The sequence below is a fragment of the Dermacentor variabilis genome, chromosome 3 (assembly GCF_050947875.1).
Source record: "Dermacentor variabilis isolate Ectoservices chromosome 3, ASM5094787v1, whole genome shotgun sequence".
NCBI classification, from domain to species: domain Eukaryota; kingdom Metazoa; phylum Arthropoda; class Arachnida; order Ixodida; family Ixodidae; genus Dermacentor; species Dermacentor variabilis.
Genome location: NC_134570.1, coordinates 20,185,559 through 20,213,420, shown reverse-complemented (window position 1 = coordinate 20,213,420; position 27,862 = coordinate 20,185,559). Strand labels below are relative to the sequence as shown.

The 27,862-nt window shown below is 44.5% G+C and overlaps 1 protein-coding gene across 2 annotated transcripts in view; it reads left to right on the top strand.

The window, feature by feature from the left end:
* Smg5 (Smg5 nonsense mediated mRNA decay factor) overlaps positions 1 to 27,862 on the top strand; it is a 65,913-nt gene that overhangs the window by 11,359 nt on the left and 26,692 nt on the right. For both annotated transcript variants that reach the window (XM_075684424.1, XM_075684423.1), the window contains exons 5-9: positions 826 to 942; positions 1,450 to 1,621; positions 7,791 to 7,892; positions 24,707 to 24,781; positions 25,753 to 25,886. In XM_075684424.1, coding sequence (XP_075540539.1) covers positions 826 to 942; positions 1,450 to 1,621; positions 7,791 to 7,892; positions 24,707 to 24,781; positions 25,753 to 25,886 — 600 coding nt within the window. The remainder of the gene's footprint in view (positions 1 to 825; positions 943 to 1,449; positions 1,622 to 7,790; positions 7,893 to 24,706; positions 24,782 to 25,752; positions 25,887 to 27,862) is intronic.

Genomic DNA, 27,862 nt, shown 5'->3' with positions numbered 1-27,862 from the left:
CGTTGTGTACAAGGGTTCTGCAAAAGCTGTATTTCCTTATTACCAAATTTTTTCAGATTCATGTGTAACATATCAATTTAACATAACATACTACCATACTACCTAACATAACATAACATACTACCAGATGCAATTCCCATAATTGTGATATCGTTTTTCATAGCTGAGTTGCAGAGTTGCAACTTGATACTCTCATTCTGAAATTATTTTACTTTTGCTACTTCTTAATAAAAAATTGACCACCTAAATCAAAAATTTGAAACCAACAGTTACTAGATTTTAAGTTTTTCTTTTAAATGCAGCAAACCTTGTCAAATTTGCTGCAGTGGTTGCCGAGGGAAACAAACTCTCCTTTTACATGTATTTAGATAGGAGCACCCAAGCTAAAGCTTCCTCTAAAGAATTTTGTGCGGGCAAGGCAGCTCTTTGAGATGCTTAGCAGCTTTTGATTTGGCCACTTTGACATGTGGAACCACTGCAAATAGTAGCGATTAGACTTGTTAATGGAGTCTTCTTGCCTTCCACATTTAGAAAAGTATACATTGCTTTGAAATTCAGGCAAATAAAGGCAGACAAAGCATAGAAAGCAAAGTCACAAGCATGAAGACCAGACAAATCCATCTACTAACCATCATTCCCATGGTGGCTGGACAATTGCAGTGCCAGAGTTCACTCTAGTAATTATTGTAGCAAATTCTATGAGTTAAACTGTTTGTTTACTTCTCATGAAGTTTTGCACTGAAAAGCATCTCACTCTTTTGAAAGCAGTCAGATTTCATTTGACACAATGAGTGCTGCACAATTTTACAAGCACCTTGTGTGCAGGGACTCGTTGGTCCCAGAAACGTCCCGCCGAAGATGGATCCTGTCCACTACCAGAGGAGAACCAGCCATGGGCTAGACAGGCTGCCCATCGGTTTCTTATCGCATTAGGAGATCTAGGTGAGTGCATTAGCGATAAGGTAACTATCATCACCAAATTCATGTCGTTACTTTAATATCAAAGTTATCTATCTATGAAGTTGTATATTCACACAAACACTGATTAGTAATTAGTTGACACCTCCAATTACTTTGATACCATACTTTCATGCTTATATAAATTAAATGTAGGTATCCTTGTAGATGCAACTTGCACTGAATTCTCAGTGGTTCCGTGTGTTAAATTCACAGTCCGGTGCTGAAAAGTGCAGCTGCCTTAAGATAGTGTGAAGCACTTTCATTCTGTTTATTCTCATCACCACTTCCTACCTTGACAAAAATACATGTTTAGAATACTTCTTTAGGAGAAGTTCTGGCACTAGTGCACAGGGCAATGTGTGTGTGTGTGTGTGTGTGTTTGTTTTAAGGTGTCCGCTGTGAAGGAAAATGTGACCTTACAGAGAAACTCGATTTGGCCTTGACTGATACTGATGTTACTGGTTCACATCACCGTTGTTCTGCTTGCAGCGCGCTACCTGAGTGAGCTCGAGGACCGTGAGCATGGTCACTGGGCTGCGTTGTCTGCCCGCTACTACTGGCAGGCCCTGTCTATAGACGCTGGGTCGGGCATGCCTCACAACCAGCTGGGTACCCTGGCGGCTGGCGACACTTGCAAGGCTGCCTACCACTTCCTGAGATGGTCAGCGCTCTCTCTCACCTCCCCCCCCCCCTCCTTTATAAGCAAAGCATGGCATATTGAGGTACTAGATAGCTTTAGCCATGTTGTTTTACCTGCCTCTGTAGCAACTCTACAATGTAAGGTGTAGCACATGTGTGTTAATATTTTATTATCATATCACGAGAAGCCAATTCATGATACAATTAATAAAAATCGGCCCCTCGGTTAACCCCCTTTCTTCTCAATATTTTATTGTGTAAGAGTCAAAAACTACTTGCATTTTTTTCCTGCTGTAAACGTTCCTATTGTCCATTAATTGCGTAACTTTGCAAGTAGACTTCTCAAGACGAGAGGCCGTCTTGCACAAATTCCTATTGTCCTCAGTAATGTTTCATTTAATTTCTTCTAGCTGGCAGTTGGGATTTTATAAAATACTGGTTCTGAGCTCCTACATTGGAGTGGGACACCTAAGCAAGAAAAAATCGGATTCTGATCTCCGGTGTATAGTTGTCCAATGAAAGCATGTCATCGCGTCACTGTCTCTCACGTGGAAAATAATGCTCTGCTCATGGAGTTTCCAGTGAGGCTTGGGTAAGGAATGATGTGAAACCCCCACCCCCCCAACTGATGTGTGTACGTGTGTACACACAGAGACACGCCCCTCAGTGGCTGTGGTATTGTGCTCTAGCAGGTTCAGTTTCTAGCCACAGCAGCCACACTCAAAAGCGACCATGTATTATCGTGGTTTGGGTGCACATGGAACTCATGTGAGTGAGTGAGCGAGCGAGCGGGTAGAGTGGAGTGGAGTGCTGGGGCACCCACTGAGTTTACAACCAACTGTTGTCTCCCGGTAGCTTCCTTGGCCCTCTGGACTGCCCAGAGTTGGTCTTCCAGTTTCGAACTGAGCAGCACGGCTTGCCATCGCGCGCGGGAGCTGTCAGTGGAGGTCTCGGTCTCATTATCATGTATTAGTCCCTGGCATTCCCATAGCATGTGTTCTAGCACGACTCAAGTGCTACACATTTTGCATCTATCCATTGTGTATATTACTGGAGAAATAGTGTGCTTTAGTATCGCACTCTTGGATGATTTGGTTCGTAGTTGTAGCTGCTGGACATCTTGCAATCTATTGAGTTTTTAAGTGCATCTTTGCATCGTGTAATGGTTGGGGATGTTGTACCTAGTCATTCTGTCTTCCCATTCCCAGTAATGCTACCGCTGCACCAATTGCGCTGAACTGCACCGGGAGGCGAATTCTACTACATCCTCCTACATTTCAGCAAAATATAACAATCTGCACACACTCTGTGCCGAAGGCATTGCTCAGGCTTTCAAAAACGGAACTACGCCCTCAAGTGCCATTTTATTGCACTCTCTTAAAGGGACCCTGAAACAATTTTGACGATTTTGTACAAACGTACTCTGAAGTTGAATTTGAAGTTGAAATTTATTTGCATCATCACAATGCGGGAATGCTTGGGCGAAAAGTGAAAATCAATTCACTTGAGAAGCGCCAGAGCCCCCATTAGAGTAGGTCCTTCTGATCATTAATTGACGCATCTAAGTGCTCCGCCTAAAGCATGTAATTTATTATAAGGTTTTAAAGAAGTACATTGCTGCCGATCGAAGCACACTGCTCGGTGGAATTTTCAGCCGCCCCTACCCATATGACGTAAATCACCCAATTGACGTCAGTAGGGCAAGCTATCCGATTGGCTGCCCAGGGCGTGTCATCAATAATTTTTCCACCTTTATGGTGAACAAATGATGTTCATAATAGTTGGAATGTTAGTTAAATTGTTTCTATAAAAAGAAAGTAACAGAAAGAGAATGCACAAGAACAATTTCTCACTACGCTTAGGCACCTCCAGCACACAGCAAGCGTTGTCTGCTTATGTTACAACGTGCTCCATTTTGACAAGAGCTCCGCGGTCAGAGTTGGTCTCAGTCTTTTCGCAAGCATTATGATTCGAATTTGTTGCGTTGTGGACTGCAAACGTAGCAACTGGCAATATGTCAAGCTACAACATCGTGTCCCTCTGCAAGGCAGCAGACGAGCGGACTGCCACTAGCCGATCGGCGCCAGGATTTGCGCATTTGCGGCCGTCACTTTACACCGGAAGATTACTAACGCAATAGCGTTTCTCGAGTCCGGTATTAGGGTAAGCGCAAGCACAAGGGAATAGGGCCTGGCTGTTTGACCGTGTCGTTTCATGGGATGAGCAGAAGCGCAAATCTGAATGGTCTGCACAGTGCAGCCACCTGGTGGCACAGAGCTCAATCACACACAGTAGCAGTAACGAAGTGTATTCTTCTTTGCTGCTGGTGTAAATTTTTTGCAGGAGTGTAATCGTTAACACATTGTTTCTGTAAATGTTTAAAATGTTTTACGCTTGGTTAGAGCAATATTAGGTCTTTGTTTGGCTGGTTAAGCTCTGCGCCAATGGGTGGCTGGACGATGGAGACCGATCAGGCAGCTGACATACGTCTACGCCAAAGTTCCTACATCAGCTTGAGTTTATGCCTCCACCGTTCCGTCAAAACACCCAGCTCGCCGGTGGTTACATTCCTGGAATACCAGACACGTTCGGCGCTGCAACAGAATGCTCGCAATGCACGCTGCTTCGATAGCTCTCGCTTGGGGTCGACTGCCAAGCAGCTGGCAGAGAGTTTGGAGAGGTTTCGCGCGTGCACGCGCTCCTAGAGAACCGGAAGTCGATGACACGACGTGCCATCATAACGCAGAGCCAGTGTAGGCGGAGCTTAGCCCTAATCGCTCGGCGAACGAGTTGAGGAGAAAATGCATGACTATAGAGGAGGATAACTTGTAATTATCCGTAGCTCTCATAATATGAGACGTTCCACACAAATTGTGGTGCAAATGATTAACTTTAGCTGTACCCTACGCGTCTACAAAATTTGTCCGAACTGTTTCAGGGGCCCTTTAAGTGGCATGGTGTGGACCAGTGGCTACATTAGCTTCGCGGTGGACTGAGTCGGGCCTCTACAATCAAGCTTGGAATCATACTGCTTGTTTCTTCCGTGGGCTGCTGTATATATTCAATACTTTCCACCCCGATACATGTGGGTTTCTTTGGCATCTATACAACCTCTCTATTGAGGCGGCAGCGAGCGATCGCGCTGGCACCAAGCCAGGCCCTGCGCTCCTCTCCTATATGACCAACTTAATATAGTGACCAAATTTTCAGACGCTGTATGGTGTCTCGCTCGATTTTTCTAACATAATGCGCACATTGGCGCTGACATGGCAGCCATGAACAATTTTGCCGCTATTCATTTTGTCACCTATCCCCCACTTTTCTTGGCGTGGTGATTTCACAGAGTAAGACTGGAGTACAGCCACTTCTAAGATATTGACTGCTTCAGCTCCAAACAGCAAATTTCACCACTGGATACTGACAAAGTGCCACTGGTTAAGTCTTGCTGTATCGTATGGTCACGACAAAAAATTGTAGGATGCATAAGCTTTGCCTTTAAGAGTGGAATGCGATAGCATTCAGAGATCCTTGACTGCTTTCTCACGCTTCCCGTCAACTGCAGCTTATGTAACTGTAATGTTTACCGAGAAACGCTGGCAGCGAATGCTATGCACGAAGGCAAGCTTTCTGGTAGAAATGTGGCTCCTTGCGTGAGCTGATCTCAGAGGTAGTAGGCAGCCGTGCCAAAAAAATTACAGGATTTTCAGGTTTCTGTTATTTTGTCGCACTTTTAATATGTCAATCTGAGAAGATTGAACATAACATGTATGTGCTGTCAGTGTTTTGTTTCATGACATTTATTTGTGTCCTGTCATTCTCAAGATTCTGAGGAATAATTTGTCGAAAATGTAAAACAAGTTATTAGCAACTTGAGTGATAGACTGGTGTGGCAATAATACCGCATGTCATATAGCAACACGTGGAATATACATATACCTAAATATAAATGGCACTTTTCGCTCACGGGGACGCTGACGCCAAAGCCGACACCAGATTTTCTGCGACGCGGGGCCCTTAGCACTATCGCATTAAAATATACCAGCCATTCTGCTCTATGAATGTGGGCTACCAGTGGAGCTGTAAAAAAATTTGGAGGATGCTTAAGCTTCACCTTTAAAAGTGGAATGCGATGGCATACAAAAACCCCCGACTGCTTCTCGTGCTTCACGGCAACTGAAGCTTATCTAACTGTAATGTTTACAGGGAAATGGTGGCAGCGAATGCTATGCACCTAAGACGAGCAGGTGAGCTTTCTGGTAGAAGCACGGCCTCTTGTCTGGGCCATGGATGCACGGAGCACTGCTCCATGAATGGTAGAAACGCTGAAAAAGGGGTATAGGTTTGAGTTTCCGCATAGCAGAATGACGTTTTGTGGTATATTAGAATTACAATCTAACGCTATCAAGCCTGTATAGGTTGTGTTTAGGTTGTACGTTACGATTTTTCTGACGCATCTTACTTTGAGGAATTCGATTAGTTCACTAACGCCTCTGCGCCACGTGGAGGGCGTGCGTGGTTATGGCTCAGAATGATTTTTCGTTAAACAACGTTCGACGCAAGATGCTGACACTGGATTTTATGCGACATGGTGCCCTTAATGCTATCACACTGAATGAAATTCGCTGCCAGCTGACACGTTGGTGGGCAGGTCATTGAGGCAAGCTATCCTCCAATGTATTCGTACTAGTAAACTGCTTCGGTGATTGGACGTGAGATCACAGGCTAGACTGCAGTGACCGGAAGACAAAATAGGGTCCACGTGTGGCATGCCAGCAACTACTGCAAACGCTTTCGCGAGGTTTGTTTTTGCATTTACTGGAGGGAATGGCGAAAGCTCACATATAGGCAGAAAGCTCCAAACTGAATTCGCTGATCACAGCCTAATCTAACAGTGTTATATGTGCACAGTCAGTGGTCACGCGTGCATATCTCCACTTTGCGACGGTGCGCGACGCACATCAAGTTGCATGACGAGCGAGAGCAAACCTCTCTGGCAGTGTCGACCATCGCAGTACTTTGAATTAGATGGTTATCCGTGAATCACAGCAAAAATAAATTTTTCATACCGCTGGCAGTACTTTTTTTATGTGCGGTATTTCTTTTTTTTTTTCCCAGAGTGCTTGCTCCATCTTAAAGGATACATCTATAGGAGCGAGAGCGTGCTGAAGGTTTGAAAACACTTTCGAATTCTGCATTTAGCATATCCAAGTGCTTCCGTACTTCTTTCAGCCCTTGAAGTGCTTTTGCAGCACATCTGAAGACACCACCACTTCGTCGCAGCCCACAATAAGCACTGCGATGAAGGGAGGGTGGGGGGGGTCATCTTTACTGTTTGGATTGAAGTTATATATCAGTGACCACTTAATGCTTTCACGTCCACTGCCCACTGTAAAAGCCCATATAATATAGTTTGCAATCGCTTTCATAAGCCTGCTCCAAAAGTTCATTTTACTGCTCCAAAATGCATTTTTGGCTGCTCCACAATGGCATAGGCCAGTACCATCACTGCATTCCCATACCTCAGGAGAGCCCTGTCGAGGGGTCTACGTTCGTTGCAGCTCGGAAAGTGTAGTCCTCGAGCTACGTTGTGTGCCGCCACGTTAGGGTTGTCCTCTCCCGTTGAGTCGAGGGTGTTGGTTGGTATATACAAGATTTAGACGCATCTGTCTTCCCTTGTTGTTTTGCCTTTTGTGAGTATGTTTAATGCCTCGGGTGAGATCCAGCCATTCACGAAGTTGCATGTTGTCGTTTGTGAGTCACTTATTTAAAGTATGCATTGGCTTGGCTATGGCTAACACTATAGCCGCTTCCTGTGTTGTTTCGATGCATGTCATGTTTATAGTCAAACTTGTGCAGCATTGTCTATTGGGGATAAGTACTGCTGCTACTCAGGTGGTCAAAATCTGTTAGCAGCCCTCCACTACAGCGTCCCTTGTAACCCACTGTGCAGTCTTGGTGCAATAAACCCCACATTTCAATGAATGCTTTAACCTCATATAAAAGCACGTTTAAATGTAAGTGAAATTTTTTCTTCAGACAAAAAAGTTCAGGGAATCAGCTTTTTACAAAAAGAGTTTACTGTAGAGTTTACAGCAGGAAGTTGTAAATGCTCCTTCTAGTGCTCAAGCTGAAATGAATGCTCTTGCACCAGCTTTGTAGAAAGCAGCTATGTTCTGTTGTGCACATTGCAGCTTGCAGAGCGGCCAGCCATTTGAAGGGGCACAAGGAAACCTTTTGCGCCTGCTAGACAAGAACAGCAGCCAGCCTGCTCACATGGGACAGCTGCAAGAAAGGTAAGGTGACCTCACACTCTTTATCTCACTAGCCAGCCAAACCAGCAATGCCTTGTGTCCTTACAATACTGTGACTGAAGTGCTTTGAAACTATGCAAGACATTTCTCTGAACTTGAACCAAGGATTTTAAGAAAGTGGTTAACCACAGCTGAATGAAACCATTGACCTTCACCGTCATGCAGCACCCCTTAGAGTAATTTTTATATTTCACTTGTTAAATATGTTTATGGCCAAGTGCATTTCGTTACGTTCTAAAGGGGATGGAGAAACAACCGATCGAATTTTTTGTGGCACTTTACATGCTGCGTGGTGATTTTTTTTCTTTTTGGCATTTAAGGAAAGCCTGCGAAATACGAAATAGCACCACATGACGGCACTCATGTGGCATCGTATTGCAGCACTTTCAACCATGCTTCGAGTGAAGGAACCGTGCGCATGGACCGTTCACTTATCAAAGACTGCAACCTGTCTTTTTGATGTGCTGCCAAGTAATGTGCCGACACACTGTGAAGCCAATGCCTAGAGTTGCGGCCGCTCACTTCGGCACGGTCCGCACGCATGTTTCTTTTGTTCAAATCACGGTTGAAAGTGCTGCAATACGATAGTGCATGATCGCAGTCATATGGGTTCATTTCATATTTGGCTGGCTGGATGCCGAAAAAAATCGCCGTGCAGCAAAATTGGTTTATACAACGAAAAAATTCCCCTAACAGCATGTACATTGCCAAAAATATTGGATTGGTCATTTCTGAAGCCTCTCCACAACATAACGAAGTACAGTAGAACCCCGCTGTTACGTTCCTCACTGCTGCGTTTTCCTGGCTGCTACGTCGTTTTCATCCGGTCCCGGCATAGCTTCCATAGGATTCAATGTATAAGGAACCCCGCTGTTACGTCGTAGCTGTGAAAACGTTCCCGCATGATACGTCGCAACTTGGCACCCCGAACCCACCTGGGCTGAAGTAGGCAACGCGCTCCAACCGCCATTTTGGCTTTTGACGAGTTTTGGCTGGGCTTGGCCGGGCTTGGCTATGGAACTGGCTGCAAAAAGCCGCACAGCAGTTCGAGAGGCCGCACTAAGTGGCCATTCGTGAAAAATGCTCTCACTATCATCACTGTGATTAGGGTCACCGCATGGTTGTTGGACGGGTCGACTCACGGAGGAAGGAAACTCGGGAGAGGCCCTCACGTCACTCTTTGTGAAGCAAAAGTGAAACCGGAAGTTGGCGTTGCTAGTGGCGTTGCTCCGCCTACCGGGACAGCTCTCCTCTCTTGTTTACATTTCTCCCACGCCGCGCCGCGCGCAACCGGGCTGCTCGGACGCGCGCGATCCGCAGCAATACTAAACAGTCGTTAGCAGGTTAGCATGATTACGCCAAAGAGGGCAAAATTTCCCGCGGATATTCCTTCGTCCGTTGCCATTGCCGTGGCGCGGTGACGACGAGGAGCACGAGCCGCATGATGCCGGGCAGTGGCCAAATCCTAGCTTTGGAGAAGCCGTCGCGGCTCTAGACCTCTGCAGGTACGTCGCACCTCACAGCGACGCTGACAGCAATGCGGCCTTCCAGGCTATTGAGAAACGTGTGGCGATTTCTACCGAGCGAAAGAAACGGCAAGCCATCATTATAGGCTTTTTTAAGTCCTAAGCGCACTCTGTGGAAATAAATTGTCTATAGTTGAAGCTGCCCTTTTTTTCATTCATTTTCGGAGCTTTCCTCACTGTTGCGTTTTCTCGGCTGTTACGTTTTTTTCCCCCGGTCCGGTGAAAAACGTATGAACGGGGTTCCACTGTACATTTGGCCCTAAAGTGAATCTTAAAAATTTTGACTAACTGATCTCAGTTAATGAACTAATTAGACAGAATACAAAAATATTTTGAGGAGTGCCACGCGATGGAAAACCATATGTTGTTGGTTTCACCCACCTGCAGTTAACCACTTCTTAAATCCTTGATTCAAGTTACCGTATTTCCTCATTTCTAACGTGCCTTCGGTTGTAATGCGCACCCGTTTTCCGTGACCAAAAAATAAAAAAATGAAAACCTCGATTGTAACGTGCACCCATTTTCCATGACCCAAAAAAGAAAAAAGAGTAAAATGCCACGCACCTCCTGCTTTCATATAGAAATGCTATTTTCTCTCATTTGGAAAAACAGATTTATTCACAATTCACAATGCACTTTTTAAAGGCCTTGTTGACCATGGCAGACGGGATCGTGCACCATGCATCTTTCAGCTATCCAGCAAAGTCCTGCAGCAAGGCACGCTTCATTTTATTGGCGGGCGTGAATTTGTGGCAGCCACTGACAAGCCATTCGGTGTAGAGCACCCGAATTCTATCTTTCACTGGCTTATTCGAACAAACATCGAGTGGCTGGAGCTGCGATGTCATGCTGCGGGGTATCACAACAAGGTCAGTGTTGCATGCAGCCAGCTTGTCCTTGATGCACTGGTCAAGGTGGCACCCGAACACGTCGAGCATAAGCATCCCACGCAGACCCAAAGTGCCGCCGGGTCTCTTCCGCTAAACGTTATCAATCCAGTTAGTGACCAAGTCTGTAGTCATCCAAACTTTTTCATTTGTGCGCACAATCACGCCACTCGGAAACACTATTCCTTTCGGGAGCGCCTTCCATCTGAAGATAAGATAATGGGGCAGCTTGTGCCCATCCACAGTGCAACAAAACATTGCGGCGACTCTAGTTTTTTCGTAGCCGGAAGACGAAACGCACACTTGCTTCGCCCCCTTTTCAACGGTTGTGGTGGCAGGCATGTCAAAGTAGAGCGGCGTCTGATCGGCATTTCTAATCTGTCCGAAGTGTTAGCCGTTCCTATGGCACAACTTCAAAATGTGCCGCTGAGAACTGTGCAATTTCTCTTCATATTCTTCGGGCAATTTTTGGCATATCCCTGTCCGCCTTCAAAGAGAAAAGCCTCTTCTTTTCATAAAATTTGATAGCCAGCATCTGCTCACTTTAAGTCACTCCGCACTAGCCCTTTCTGTAGCGCTAACTGCATCACCCGTACTTTGAGCAGATCGGTCGTCACAGGCCGCTGTGCCGCTCACTGCTCTTGCACGTATTCCGCGAGCAGCTCTTCTGTTTCAGCGAAGTGGCTCTGCTTCGGTCCACTGGAACCCTTCCTTGTTGTTTTGCTGGCGAAAATATTCTCCTTCTGTTCGCGCCAGTCCTACATGCAAGTTTTGGGAACTCCGAATGGCCGTGATGCGACCTGATTTCCGTCTGTCTCCGCGCACATAACTTTCCTTTTAAATGCGGCATCATGGTGAACTCTGCGTGTTTTCGCAGTCGGTGCTTCCATGCTTATTGAAAAACATAGAAAACGAGAAGACAGGTGGTAGACTAGGCTACACCAGCGCCTGGTTACATGAACAACGTGGAGGTATGCACATGGAATAAGCTATGGCAGCTAGGCTAGAAGCGCGTACAAGGCGGCCATTTTTCGCATGCCGATGGCGATATGGTAATGCAGATTTAGGGTTGTACTCAACATTTTTAGATCGGTTCGGTTGGCAAAGAGCGTGGCCTTCCAGTGGCGCAGAGCGGGTCGGCACCATCGCCGACCAGGCGTTGGCGCTGCGGTAGCGTTAAGATCAATCTCTACGCATCGTCTGCTACTTCCTGAAAGGCGCTGGCAAATGACTGCCACATTTATTGGTAGTCGTCCTCTTATACGAGAAGCAGAAACGAAAGTTCGCTCTCATTTTACTTGGCTTTAGTGAAAAGCACTTTTTAGTTGTATCTGAACATTACAACAAAAAAGAAGCAGCACGTAAGACAGGGCAAAAAAAATAAAGGGCGAACAATGGGCAGTGTGCTTGCTTTCATTCTGCTTCCTGTTGTAACCGACGTTTATTTTTTGCCAGTATACTGAACAAATCAGCCCAGGATCCCGTAATACTTGACCATATTCCAATCTTACCTGAACACGTCTTACGCAGGCAGAAAACTGCGGGAAAGCCAACAAATTCAACAACCAGCAAGGAAGCAAAAAAAAAATGCCTTGTAATTTTTATTTGATGTTGTGAAATGATATGCAGCAGGTAAATTATTTACAGGGACATATTTATAATCAGAAAACTGTTTACAGTGAAGGAGCTGTACAGGAAGCCTTCACATTAGCTTGACTTTCTGGCAAATGCGCCATTTTATGAAAAGCTGAGGCTCTTGCAGGCATATTTTGCGGCAAAATGCATTCGTAGCACAATGTATGAATGAAGAAGCTCTGCAGTAGTGGTGTCCTTGTGAATGTGACAACCGACACTTGTCACATCACAGTCCCCAAGGGCATCAAGAAGGGCGCAAAAAGTGTCAGAAAAGAGCCGGTTTCTTTGCAACTCATCTGAAATCTTGTTTTCAATGCCTTGAAACATACAGGAAAGCTCCCATGAAGGCAACTTGAGACATCCAAGCTTAGGTTCGCTCTCCAAAGTGAGAAATGCCTCTGGGCACTCTGCATGTTGGGACTGGATGCTATGTATACAGTCAGAGCATCTATTATGTTTGAGAAAACAGTGAACAAGTTAGCCGCGCAAGTAGCAAATAACATAGTCCTGTGGAGTATCCATGATCGGGTGCTGTCAGTGCTGCATTCTGCGTAGTAGAACATATCTCCGCCAACTTTGCTTCTACTTTCTCCTGGAGTCTTTCATGGGATGAAAGTTTGTCCTTCCTTCCCCTTTTCATGCTGTCGGCTACAGTGGCAAGCACAAAGGTCTGTTCCTCATTCACATTCCCTGTGACACAAGTATCGATGGGGTATACAGGCTCAGAAGCCTATATATGTGTGCAGAGCTGATTAGAGATGGGTGATCTTCATCACCTCCGTAGCTTGTCACACCAAAAAACTTCTGAAAAAAAATGAAATGACAAGGTGCTTTCTTTATGAAACAAACTGCGCAAACATCAAAATTATAAACAAAGAAACTTTACTGCTTACCTCTAGACGATCTTGGTTGAGTTTGCCCGTGAGCACATGATGCGCTCCTTTAGAGAGAAAGTCTGCTACAAGGTTCCATACTGACGCAAGTGTAACCTGAAGAGATTCCATAGTAACTTGTGACACAGACATCACTGCCTCTTTGGCGATATGGTTTTCCTCGGTCTCATTTACAGCATCAAGAAACTCTTGGATTACCTTTAAAATGAACCACCGAGCAAATTCCTTTAACAACAGTGCAACAGAAGGTATAAAATATTATCTTTACCTCAATTTCCTTTGATGAACTTCGTATTCCGAGCCGGGGAAGCTTCACATTGAGGGCACCGAACAGGTTGTTCACCATGACGGTGAATTCAGCAGTTGCATGGCAGTCTTTCAGATCAGGCTCCTCTAACTGCTGGTAGACCTTTAGCCCAATGGCGATGCTATGGCTGAAAAGCTGAGAATATTGGAAAAATTTTCAGCTTTATTTTTATAAAAATTCATTCATGCACATAGACAAAGAGTAGTTAACTATGAAATACATATAGATAATAATATAGATATAGATATAGATTTTTGTTTACCTTTACAGCCACTCTCACATTCATCTTTCGTAGGTTGTCCGGGCTTACATGCACTTTTGTCAACTTCGGTACCACACAGAGCTGCTGTTTGCCATCTACTTCTTGGAGTTCTCAGTAGTGGTCAAAGTTTATATTTCATGGGATGATTAGTGAGATGAAAAAAGGTGCTCCATTGCAAAAATCACTCCATAGTTGCTTAAGGATAAAAAGTAAGTAAAGGCATTCAAATCCACGTACCATGCCATACTTGTGACGCAGAAGATGGTTCCTTATACACTTGATAATGTGGGGAACATCGCAAAGGAAGTACAGCTGCTGATCTGGCACACAAGGATGGTCAACTGTGTTTCGGTGCGTGAAGCTTTCCTTTGATACTGAAACATGACCACATGGCCATGTTAGTGCTGGCACCATCACTGATTACAGCAATGATCACTGCATTGTGCTTACATAGTAGCTCCAAAATGGCTTCCAAAACAAACCTTGCCTGCATTCTTCCAGGGGCCGCATGTCTTGTCGCGAAACTTGCAATCGGCTGCACCCAAGAGTGAAACAATGGCACAAACATGAGGACCAAAGCCTGGTCGGCTGTTGTTTCTGAGTCATGGCCCTCTCCATATTCAACAAAGCTGTCAACCTTGCAGGTACTCTTGTTAAATGCAGCCACCTCTCGCACCTTCACCTCGTCCAGTATCAGGGCTCCATAGCATTGCACTCCTGTTCTGTTCTTCATAAAGGCCCCAACACTGGCAAGAGATACCTTGTTGAAGCTGAATTCACAAGGCATTCCTTTCATCATTTGTTTCAGCCTTGTGATCGTTGGAAGTGGCATGAGCTTCATCTTTACCATTAGTCTATAAACTCTTGGGCTTGAAATTTTTAACAGAAGACAAGCCATAAGCCATTCCTGTTCATAATGCATCCTCGTGGCGATTTCGCTTTTGCCGCTTACAATGCTGCCCAAAAAGCAAGATGCTGCGCTTGTGGAAGATTTTTCATTGCTTTGTCAGTTTCGCTTACTGAAACTTCTGACAAACGGTGCGTCAGTGTACCCAGCTCTCGTTTTGCTTTTTCGCGAAAGACAGTGGTCCTAATGGCCTTTTTCTTTAGGTTCTTAATTTCACATTGTGGCTTCAGTTTTCTTTTTCTTTTTTTCATTTTTTTTGGAGGGGGGGGTGCTTCACTCTATCCACATGTTTTTTTTTTTTTCGTTTTCTTGCCTGGAGGGGACAAGCTTTGATCTGACAGCACCCTGCATTTCTTGTTTTGCAACACACCCTACCTTTTCACAGCCGTCATTGAAGATGAAATGCCCGGAAACAACTCGCATTTGCACCCAGTGCAAATCTTGAGGGCATCAATGTAGCGAAGAAATGTTACTACATTCTTCTGGCTTGTTAGTTGAGTCTGAATGTTTCCATTTTTTTTCAATGTCGACGATGTAGCTGCACGGCGGGAGAAGCACACCTCTTGAACTAACTTCAATCGTCAAGTCTTGTTTGATTACTACACACTTTTCTATGCATACAATGCGCCTGGACTCCTCGAGCTTGTAGAATATAACCTGAATGGTCGAAGCCTTCACATGCCACTACTCAAATGCTTGACCGTCCTGCATAACAGCAAACTAGGGCGCAGCTTCTAGTATGCTGACTTCAACGCATTCACTGCCATCCACGTCGTCACTTTCATCAATTTCGTTGTATAAACTCCCATCACTTTGGCAGGAAGCAACTTGGGTGGAAACCACTGTTCCTACTTTGGGTGGTTTTCTTGCTGACTTTAGCACCTTTGGTTTTGACAGATGCTCAGGTATGTTTAGAAAAATTCGAGGCACCGCACACTCCCTCAATGTCCACCTGCCTTGCGGTGTTCTAACAGTTTGACCATTCATGACATGCTCATAACAGCTTATGATGTCTGCAGGCTCAAAATGAATGTTCCAAACATATGTTTTTGACGTCACCTTAAAGTTTTTCCATGGGATCGCGTTTTCCCACGCCTTCAATATGTGAAGGTCCTTTGGGGGCTTGAAAAAATGTCGTGGCATGGGACTTGCTACTGCCAAAGCGTATCCCGAACGACAGCCCGGCGCACTGCACGTTGGCATGTTGAGAATCCGCTCTGACACTTCCCGGCATCCACTAAAATACGTAAGGACGCTCACTGCACAGAGTTAATACGTTTGCGGAACGCGTTAAAGCAAGAAATACAGCCATGATAAACTCGCGAGCACCAACAACCCGACAAAAACACAAGGCAGAGGCAAGCCTCACTCGTCAGACTAGATCTCAACGCAACTGCAGCGCCACCTCTCATAATGGCGACAAAACGGGGCCACCTCTCGAAGCCAGTTTGCCGACTCGAAAATCTAAAAACTTTGGTTGTACTCAATTCTAACGCGCATGCAATTTTTGGACCCGTTTTATCGGAAAAAAGGTGGGCGTTAGATTCGAGTAAATACGGTATGTGAAACACCTTGTGTACATACTTGCAGTATTGTGAAATCTAAATTCTCAAAAAGCAAATTGTATTCTAAACAACTGAGTCATGCACATTGCTGCTAATTGTTGTGCCATTCTTAAGAGTAATTGCACTGATTTCGCTCAACATCTGTTTCAGAAATTAAGAGGTATATATAAAATTTGTATGTGCAACTATATTAAGCACAGAAGGCACCCACTTGGTTCTACCTAGATGCTTTCACCACAGATTATGAAGCACAAAGGTAGATTTTTAGTGGTGTTGCATGCCGTTAAAATCTTCTTGCAAGTGCCACTGTCTACAGACAGTGAGAGTGGATTTGGCTTGGGGCAATATGTATAGTTATTTCATAGCTTTCCCATTTGATAGGATGTATCTTTGGGCAAGTTGATATTCCATGAAGAGGATTTATAGTGTAGAAAAAGGGTAAAATGTGAAGAAGACAGCACAGGTTTTAGCTTCCAGCTGAGTTTATTTTCTCACAGTAAACATATAGTACAGTCAAACCCATTTATAACGCTAGTCAAGTGCTGCGAAAATTCTATTGTTATGAAGAATAATTGTTATAACTAGGTTGCATGAAAAAAATTTTCAATGGGGACTGGCATAGCTGTCCCGAGAAAACTATAATGGCAGGGAGGCCAGTTCCCCTCTCCACCACCTTCCTCTATCCGGCTTCTGGTTGTGTTGACTCACTTAACTGTTTAACGCTACTTCCTGCACATTCCAATCATGTGTTGTTAACGAGCCGGGGCTGTCAGCGTTCAAAAATGGCCTTGCTATAACAACTGCAAAAAGGGGTCGTGGGCAGCAAGCCACATAAGAGCTCTGCCGAGACATTGCTTTGGTGGCCCCAAAAAGTGCCTTTTAAGAAATGCGGGAAGTTTGTTACGGCAGCATCTCAGCTTGAGAATTCCAGAAGAAATGCACATGATTGACAGAAGCATCTCGAAATGTGCTTCCCACTGGCTTGCACGAGAAAAGTGCATGTCCGTCAGCCTTGCTTGCTTTACGCGAAGCTTGCCGACATCCGTCTCCAAAGCATCCATGTGCTCCATGTAGTGAAGCAGAAGGCACCTTGCGAAAGCGAGCCCATGAAGGACTGAATCATCTACAGGACCCCCTGAGGGCACTATGTCGAGGCAGCCTGCCCTACAATGTCAGCGCTGCCATCGTGGCTGTCACTGTCGCTGTCTGATACAAGCACGTTCACTTCGTTTCCAAGTCTATAGCAGTGGGCTTTGTTTCCACCGGCAACGTCGTGCATTGCCAATGATCAGCGGGTGGATCAGCCATGTTCCGTTTTGGCAGTAAGTCAAATGAGGCTGAGAAACTGCTTCGACGCAGTGAACAAAGACTAACACAAGTGACTTCATCCATTAGCAGAATTGAATGGAATGAGAGCCATAGAATGAAGAACCAACTGTGAGGGCCCAGCCATATGACCCAGCGAGAAATCTGGGAGCAGCGCTGGCAGCGCAATTGGCGCGGCCCATTCATGTTTTGGAGGGTATTATGGCGCAGAGCTATGGGCACGGCCCATTCGTGTTCAGAGGGATGGAAGGGTGATGGAAGAGATGCTTGTGAGGCTGGCGGCCATCTCTCATGGAGAGTAGCGGACAGTGGCAGTTGGCGTGGTGGGCGATTGTGTAGTGGCTCGCATTTCACTTTTTCTTTTCAAGTATTTCGGCGCAGACACCCAGCAGCCAGACTTCATCGTTATAACCAATAATGCAATATGGGGACATTGTAGTAAGTGGGTTATTTCCCCATAGAAAACATCCAAAGTTGACGGTGTGGCAGCTTTCATTGTTATTACCGATATATTGTTCAAACTGGTATCGTTACAAGTGGGTTCGACTGTATATGCAAAAATCAGGCCAAAATTGTGTCAGTGGATTCTTGAGTGACCTATCCAAAAAGGAATTCTCATATCCTGACTGCACTCATAGCTAGCAGTTATCAAGTTATGCGAAGTCTTGCAGTGTTGGCTGCGCTTGTGCATTACGTTTAACAATTTGCATACAGTGGCCAACCAATAATTTGTACAACTTCGTGGCACCATCACTATCCCCATAGACGTAATGTATAATGACAGCCGAAGTTTTGGGCACCTTACAGGGCATGCCTTGTGATGATTCAAACTCCAACTACGTGACCATGTGCTAATTTGGCCTCAAGTCGAGCAGAAATAGCTATACTTTCATTTTGATATGTCACTGGCATGGTTGTGAACCTTGTCACTTCGGCGAATCAGACTCAACCGCACGATTTATCCTCCCCCTCACAGAAAGCTCAACACTGAAGAGGCAGTAGCTCTCACACTTACTCAGACCAACACATTCCCAAACCTACACAGATACAGTAAAATGTACCCACATACATATCACGGCATCTGCCCCTGGTTCAGCGACACCTGCCCTACACTATTTCACATCTCGTGGGGGTGCGGGGGCAAACCTCAACACTTAAACGACGCCTAGCACATCATTTGAGCGGTGGGAGGTACAGCTGACCGGCGATACCCTGGCGGGACAAGAAGCTCTTGTCCAGCAAGTACGTTGAGCAGCCATGGCCAGTGGTGTCCTGGAATTGAATTGAATATATCTTTATTTCCAACAGATTGGGGGAGACAGGGAAGAAAAGCTGCAAGTGCAGCTTGAAAAAACACCCTGCCCTCTATCACCACAAGACATGGGCAGCGCGGAGCTGCCGCGTGTTTTTAACAATACAAAAATACATAGTTTTGCAAGAATGCATGAAAAGTGCTAAGTGAAAAGTGAGTAGTTGCGCGTAATGAAGTTACATAATGTTTCACATATGACAGATGAAACAAATAACATATATACGCATATATATGTAATATAAATGTGAACAAAAAGCTGTAAACTCATCTAATCTGCACTTCTGAAATAGCTGGCCATATAAACATGAATATTAGTCCCGCTGATTTAGTCGAGAAAATTCTGATGGGGTAAGGGCACATATATCAATGCCAGATTTGTTGTAAGCATTTAAAAGCCTTGGTAAGTTGTTTTTTAGCATTTGTGAGCTGTAATTTGTTCTAAAACTGTGCACAGTCCAGGGTTCCGTGTTTCTTGTGAAACGTGAGGGGACACATTCTTCTAAACATGATAATTTAACAAGGGATAGATCGCTTTTCCTGTTCATGTAATAAAACTTCGGCAAAAGTCGACGCCTATAGATTTCGTGCGCTGCGATAATGTTAAACTTGTCAAATAAATGCTCGGTGTGTGAATCGTACGGAACATTTGCTAGGACGCGTACTATCCTTTTCTGTAATAAAAATAATTTGTTTAAATTCGTATCAGTTATAGTGCCCCATACGAGGTGACAGTAATTGAGATGAGAGCAGAATAAGGCGTTGTATAATAGTACTTTAACTGACGTAGGAAGAAGGTAACGATTACAGCTTATTATACCTGTTATCTGACTCAGTTTTTGCGTTACAAAGCTTACATGGTCATTCCATAGCAGCGATGAAGAAAAATGCACGACTAGAATTTTGATGCATTCTACAAATTCAATCGGAGCATTATTATAGGCTATGCCATGTAGTAAAGGGGAGGTGCTTCCTTTTGGATGAAAAATTATAGCTTTAGTTTTGGTTGGGTTGACACATAAACAGTTTTGCTTAGACTATGTACTAAGTTTCAGGAGCACCTTATTTGATATTGTGATAAGCTCGGTATAAGAACATGATGTTAGAAATATACTGGTGTCGTCTGCGTAAATTAAAAATTTTACATTGAAATGAATATTTACAATATCGTTAACATATAGATTAAAAAGCAAAGGACCCAGAATGCTGCCTTGAGGTACTCCAGAAAGAATAAACCTCTCTTGGGACTTGAAGTTATTTATCTGTACATATTGGCATCTATTTTGAAGATACGACTTAATAAATTCAAGAGGAAGTCCTCTAACTCCATAATGATTGAGCTTATGAAAAAGAATATTGTGGCTAATATAATCGAACGCTTTACTGAAATGTACAGATAAACCAAGAGTTATGAGCTTGTTTTCGAAATTGGTAAGGATATATTCTTTATGATGCAGTAGGGCTAACTCTGTATACTGAGATTCGCTAATTAAGTTGTGCTTATTACAGAATGAGTTTAAACGTACAAATGTTAGTTTCTCTAAAGCTTTGGAAAAGATAGGGAGAACAGATATGGGCCGGTAATTATTTATGCCTAGCTTGTTGCCTTTCTTATGGAGTACCGTCACTCTCGCACTCTTCATCTTTGCAGGAAAAACACCAGTTGAGATGCATAAGTTGTATATGTGTGCAAGTGGCTCAGTGATTTTACGTAGCACAAATTTTACGGGTGTTATTTGTATCCCATCATAATCAATGCATGATGAGTTTTTAAAACTAGAAAATACTGTATGCACTTCATGAACATCTGTAGGCTGGAAAAAGAGCGTGTTTTGATTTGGAGGGAAAGTAAGGTCAGGAAGTTTTGCAGAAGTGACATAGGTATCGCGTTACACAAAATGTTTATTAAACTGTTTGACCATTTCCTGCCGTGATAACTTCTGTCCTTTGTAAGCAATTTGTTCTATAGACTCGCTCCTTCTTTGTCGTCCCAATACAAAATTCAGGTTATTCCAAAGTTTATGGCCCTGAGAGCAAGAAGAAAACATTTGGAAATAATTGCATCTTTTGCTTTTCGTAACTCTTTGGTTAGTTTATTTCTATAATCTTTAAAAGCCTTCAGGTCAGTAGGGTCACGGTATTTTACAAATTTACCATAAAGCTGGTCATGCTTCTTTATTTTCTTAAACAGGTATTTTTTAGCCTAGGCTTTCTGAAATTTTTATGTTTGCTTTTTTTGCGGACGAAGTGTTTTGAATACACATCAACAAACATTGTGATAAACTTAGTGTAAGCCACTTCCGCATTATTTTCCTGAAGGATATTATTCCAGCTTACCTCGCTTAATTCTGCCTGAAATGCCTGCAGCGTTTGTTCAGTAATGTCCCGATAAAATATAGATGCGTTGCTGCGTATCGCAATATGTGCACTTTCAACGTACATACAAATTGGCATGTGATCACCTATGCAATACGCCAAAACACAACTGCTAATACATGAAGGATGATAACTTGCCAAAAAGAGATCAAGCGTAGTTTCACTTGTAGCTGTAACCCTAGTTGCTGATTCTATGGCATTAATGCAACCGTTCTGGACAAATGTGTTTACAAGCTCACGCGTCGTTGCGTTTTCAGAACCCATATCAATATTCATGTCTCCACCAATAACTACACATTTTCGGTTTTCACTGGCAAATGACAACAGATTATCCATAAACATGAAAAAAGCATTCAAACTGCCATCAGGTGGTTGCTAACAAACAGCAAATAATGTATCATTGGTTTCAACACATAGCACCTCAATATTTTCATTTGTACACGAAAAGTCGCCAGATAGGTCACATGATATAGACTCATTTAAAAACAGGGAAACACCTCCTCCAAGCCGTGATTCTCTGTTTAAATAGAAAATTTTCTTATTAGGTAACTGAAGAATATTGCTAGCGTCAGTGTACCATGTTTCAGTAAGCATAACTACATCACACAAGTTGTCTATCTCTGAAAAGAAGGTTTCCAGTTCTGTTGTTTCATTATTCGCAGATTGCACATTTAGATGTATACAGCTTAATCTTCTTTTTTTGTACGCATAGTGTAGAGAACCATTCTGTCTTTGTTTTATAGCCTAGGTGCATAATGGTTCTGTTGAGCTCAAAAATATCTCTTATTAACGAGCTAGGGCAGAAAGGTCGTCAGAACATTTTACAACAACCGCAGGATCGCCATCATTTTTACGTACCAGGACTTTCCCATTAGAACACCAAACATACCTATAGCCAGAACTTTTTGCCCATTCTTTAGCAAAGTAGAGAAGCTTTCTTGTACGGAGGGTCAGGTTTTCAGCTATGTAAACCCTATCCTCACTGTTTCTCAGGTTTCGTTTGTTAGCGAGCCAAGCATCGGCCAATTCCTGGCGTGTAAAACGTACGATGATTCCTCGCGGCTTCCCGGGCTTTCCAGGTAACCTATGTAGGGCTACAACATCTTGCCTGCACAACAAAGCAACCTGTAATCTTCCAGCAATTCCATTTACTTTACTCAACATGTCTTCTCTGTCATCCTCAGTCACACCATGAATTTCCAGATTTAATCGCCTGCTCCGTCTCTCAAGATCCTCAACATCAGATTCCAGCTGTGAAAGCTGCTGAAATGCGCCCTGTTTCTCAGTTTTCTCCAACCAGCTCTTAAGGTCTTTTATATCTTTATCATGAGTATCCAGCCACTGTTGAATAGCGTCGAAATGATCAGACAAGACCTGAACAGATTTTTCCATGCATGAAACCTGGGCCGGAAGCTCGAGAAGAGAACTTAGCTTGCGGTCAATTTCTGCCAACTTAACAAGGATGTTGTTATCAGATGCCTGATTTGCAGCGGGAACATGGCTCTTGCCACCGACAGGCTTACAGAAGGAGCATTTCCACGTTTTCAGCGATGTCTCGTGCTTGCTATTAAACGCCTTTTCAGATACTCCAGAACAATCCCCTACATGAAAAACAAACTCGTACTCAGAGCAAACTAGAACCCGGCGAGCATCATCCAGCGAAACTCGGCAAGCACTACAACGGCCCATTTCTCACGTCTTGCACTATAATAAGGAAGAAGACTGCTGCACTTCAAGAGACACAAAAACACGTTGAAATGTTCAACCGTTTGATACACTTCGACGGCAGCAGCGGAGCAAAAAGAGAAGGGGGGGGGGTGGAGGTAAGGCAACCAACCTGGGAATTGCAGAAGAGCAGTTTAGAAACATGTGCGATGCTCTCCGCGGCTGCCGTCAAGTGAAGGGAAACGCCCCACGAAATGATCAAGATTGTTGATCCACGCCAGCAGGGGATGCACGCGTCAGTGTCCAATTTCTTGCCGCGCCAATTTCAAAGAAGAAAGGCCTCTGGTCCAGGCAATGTCGCCGTGGTTTGGCACCAGAGTGGCAGTCCCGCAAACGTTGTACGCTCCGCATTTGCTTGTAAGTCCGTGGCGAAAAACCTGGGAATTGCAGAAGAGCAGTTTAGAAACGTGTGCGATGCGCTCCGCGGCTGCCGTCAAGTGAAGGGAAACGCCCCACGAATTGATCAAGATTGTTGATCCACGCCAGCAGGGGATGCACACGTCAGTGTCCAAGTTTTTGACGCGCCAATTTCAAAGAAGAAAGGCCTCTGGTCCGGGCAATGCCGGCGTGGTTTGGCACCGGTGTGGTTTGGCACCACAGTGGCAGTCCCACAAACGTTGTACGCTCCGCATTTGCTTGTAAGTCCGTGGCGAAAAACCTGGGAATTGCAGAAGAGCAGTTTAAAAACGTGTGCGATGCGCTCCGCGGCTGCCGTCAAGTGCTGAAGACACCATGAGGACACCATGAGGACACCACCCACTCAACCTCAAGAGTAATGACCTCGATGGTCTAAATAAATGTTTTCTCTGTCTCTCTTGAAACCAAGACTAGCAAAGCCTAGTCGATGTAGTAGTTGCGTATGAAGATTTGGTGCATGCATTGACTGCTTTCGTTTATCTGTGTAGTGACAGCATGAAAATGGTTGAGATATGGGCCACGATTTTGTAGAAATGCCTTCCGCACAATTTTATTCCACTCTTATCATCCACCCTTCACGGCAGAGCGTCCATCTGACCATAGACGAAGCGTGAAAGGAATATCATAAAAGGTGTTGCTAAATAATTGAGGACACGGACTGCCTGGCCTGTATTCTCAAACAGTCACTTTTGAGGATACTTTCATTTTCGTGATCGCATAACTAACATCAGACGCGTCAACAAGTGGCATTGTTTCCGCACTGTGATAAGAAGACCAGTGCTTGTAGACGATGATGCGTCTTGCGCTGGTCATGTTAAACTGAAAGTACATGCCCAAAAGTGACAATCGGAGTACCGCACACCTTTCTTTGCCACTTGTGAAATTAAGTCACTTATTTCCCGGCAAATCCAGTATTTTGGACTTGTCCATATTTCTTCCCTCTTCTGCACTAGAAAAAAGCTTTTTTTTTTTTTTTTTTTTTTCATTTGGCTAAGCTGTGATGACATAAACAGGCCAAGAAGCACAAGCAGTTTGGTAGAGTGTCGTGCCTAGTGCTACTTTGTTGTCACTATGTGATTTTACCCACTGTGGTACTTCAGTGGCCATGATTGTGTTCTGCTACTGAGCGTGAAATCACAGGTTTGATTACCAGCTTTGGGGGACGCATTTTGATGGGTGTGGAATGTAAAAAGTGTCTGTCAATTACGATACTCCTTAACGTGAAATTTGAGTGCAGATGTATATGTGTTTTCATTTCACGATATACTGAGGCAAAGAATTTGAGACCGAAATCCCTGCACCGACTGGCAGTGGGCCAGTACTGTCAGCGCCTTCACAGAGGGAGGGGCAGCATGAGAACACTGGCATGATTAGTGGCAATGGAGCCAGCTGTGGAAGAAGACGACAATGAATGCGCGAGCAGTGACATGAGTGCATTTGTGCGGTTATGCCGAGGGATGGCAATGCTCAGCCCAGGAATGGGCACCTAAGAGCTGTGCTTTAAAACACTTGTGTGCCATGCCTTGGGTGCATGTTAAAGAACCACAGGTTGTCAGAATTAATATCTAGCCTTCCATTATCGCATCCCTCATACCCAACTGATTATGCAGCTTTGGGATGTTGAACTCCACATTTTGATTTTACTGTGCAATTTGATGCAGGTGCAAACCATCAGAAGTCTTTACATGCAGCTACCTGAGGTTGTGCGAGCAGTTTTACACCTCCAGTGACACCAGGTTGGTATTACAATAACTATGTTGTTATGCCCAGTATTACTATTGCTGATATGTATACATATAAAACAAACTAAGAACCGTGCAAGGAGCGCTAAAACGAAAAATGTTAGGTGCAACATTAAGAGACTGGAAGAGAGCAGTGTGGATAAGAGGGCAAACGGGGATATCAGATATACTAGTTGACATTAGTAGAAAAAAATATATTCTGGTTGACATTACGAGAAAAAAAAATTTGAGCTGGGCAGGCTTGTGATGTGTTGGGCAGATAATTGGCGGACCATTAGAGTTACAGAATGGGTGCCAGGGTAGGGAAGCAAAGTCGAGAACGGCAGAAAACTAGGTGGTGTGATGAAATTAGGAAATTTGCAGGCACAAGACAGGGATAATTGGAGACTGCTGGGAGAGGCCTTTGTCCTGCAGTGGGCATAAACGTAGGCTGGTAATGATGATGCTGATATGTATGGTGGTAATTTTGCTTTCAAAATCTCTCACTGCATGGAAACCAGGCAATGTCTGGAAGGGCACTGCCATCACTTGAAAGCCACCTTGTAAGCCTGTATCACCATCTTGAAAGACTGATAGAAGAAAGGAAGCATGAAATAACTGACGTTTATCTCGTTTCTTGCTCAGCTTTGTTTCCTTGCTGATAAATCCCCACATCCTTAGTTTACTGCATTATGTTCTCCTGCTCAATTCACTGTAAAGTCCTTGCATGCATGACAGTGGTTGACCTTCTGGAGTTGATACAAGTTATATTTCTTTTGTCTTGGAGCATGAACTGTAAGATTGTAATTGCTCTATGACACTTACAGGTTTGAGAAGATTTCTTAGCGAAAACACGCCTACCTTCCAGTTACAAGATGCTGTCATTTCATGAGCATTAAATTGCGTCCTTGCAGCCCAGTGCATACTAGTAAATGCTTGCATTGTTGGGTGGCAGTGGCTCAGAACGTAAACTGTCTTTCACTTAGTGGGCTGCAGAGCCTGTGTGAGGAGTGCTTGTCACAACTGGTGGCTGTCTTGGAGCAGCCCGTGGCAGAGGCAGAGTTGGTTTTCCAAGCAGTTGTCATGGCCATCATCTGCACTGACAAGCTGCACAAGTCAGGTGAATGCCTTCATGGTTTTTTCCTTCCAAGTCTTATGTCACATTTAGATGAAAAATTTTGTGCAGAATTTCTCTCAACACCTGACCATGTTTCTATCTATGGAACAGTTGTTGCTTCTGGTGAAGAAAGGCCTACCATGGTTGCAAAGATCGCAACAACATAACCTTGCATGAGCTGTTTCTTCTAGGACAGAACTGTGCACCTGTATATACACTTGTATTATAGCCTTTCCTTTCCCTGTTTCTACATAACCATATTGTTAAGCACTATGCAGAGTACAGTAAAACCACGTTAATTCGAATTTCACAGGACCAAAAGAAATGTCCGACTTAACCAAATGTAAAAAAAAAAATATCAACAAATGCTTACCACGTCAAAACGCTTTTATTTACTGAACGAATGAGCCAATCCCGTTTCCATCTCGCAAAAAAGCAGTGCGGAAGCTGCAATTCTCATCATCTCGTGGCTGATTAGTGCAGCCGCGGGGCGCGTTTTCATTTGAGACTGGCTTTTTACTACAGCACGCACATCCCGATCATTTTTTCGCCAGTACTGGTTGCTGACTATCGTGATGTAGCCGGTGCTCTTCACCCTCAAAAGCTTGTCAAACCGAAGCTACTCTTTGCAGGAAACGCTGCGCACAAAACCACGGCCGCTGTCAATGCGATCATGGACGGCGACCTTGTGGTCTTCAAGGCGCACAGCCGACGCATGCACTGAGTCAAAACAAAAGTACCATTTGCAGCAACTGTTATCAGATTCACCGTTGCCATCCGTGATCGACCAACGCGATCATGGACGGCGACTACGCAGTTATGAAGGCAAGCCACCAACATGCGCGTAGCGAGTCAAACTGAAACTAATTTGCTGCAGCCGCTGCTATCGGCGCGATCATGTATGGCAACTATGCAGTCATAAAGGCACAGGACCAATGTGGTGCTGTGCGCGGTGGTAAACGCAAGAATAAAGGCTTTAGAGGCACATTAGGCACGACACGTTCTGGCAATGCAGACTCCGCCGCTTCGTTTCGGTACGTGCTAACGCCATTTCTGCTCTTTTGAGTTGCACATTCGCTGCACTCCGGCGCTCATTGAGCTCCGGAAGTTGTCAGAATTAACCAACCTGCGGCCAAATATGTCCGAATTATCCCATTTTCCGAATTAAGGGTCGAATTAACGAGGTTTTACTGTACTACATTATGCCACAGCGATTTATTTCAAAAGCTTGCAATGGTAGTTGAGCAACAAGCATTGAATTGGTTCACAAAAATGTGTTACAAATTTTCTCCTCCCAACTGGAGTATGCCTGATAATGTCACCATCAGTAGGCCTTTGGTGAGATTTGTGCACATGTTAGAGTAGTGGGGATTGTATTCATCCATTTCGTTACGGCACCATAACACAGCGCGTTTTGGGCATAGGGGCCGCATCGCGGCAGCCACTTTCAAACTTTGCACATGCGAGCTGCTGCTTTCCCTTTCTCTTTTTTTTAAGGGCGCCGTAGAGCAGCGGTACCGTAAATCATTTGCTGCTGTCCACCCTTAAGTGGACCAAGGGCTCACCCAAGGGGATTGCTTGGGTGGGAATTTGCGTCCCCTCTCTCCTGGTAGCTCGAGCCGACTGTGGGAGCAGAGACACCACAAAGTGTGATAGGGATCACGAAGTGGCACCCCACGTTGGGCACCACTTTGTGGTCTCTATCATTCAGTGCTCCACCGGTAGCCCCTTAGACCACCATGCGAGTCTGAGGATCGGAACCTGCAGGCAGATTTTATTCAATCTCCACTGGGAGTGAGACAGAGCGCCGCACTAAGAGAAGGCCCAGAGCACAAGGAAGGAGGTGACTACCGTGGCATTGACTAACTACTACTCCCTATTCTTGCCATGTGCATGAGCCAAAGCTCCCCCAAATAAAGGGTGACACAGCAGTATTAGAAAATGCTGTATGGGAGGATCGCTCCCAACAACCGTGTTAA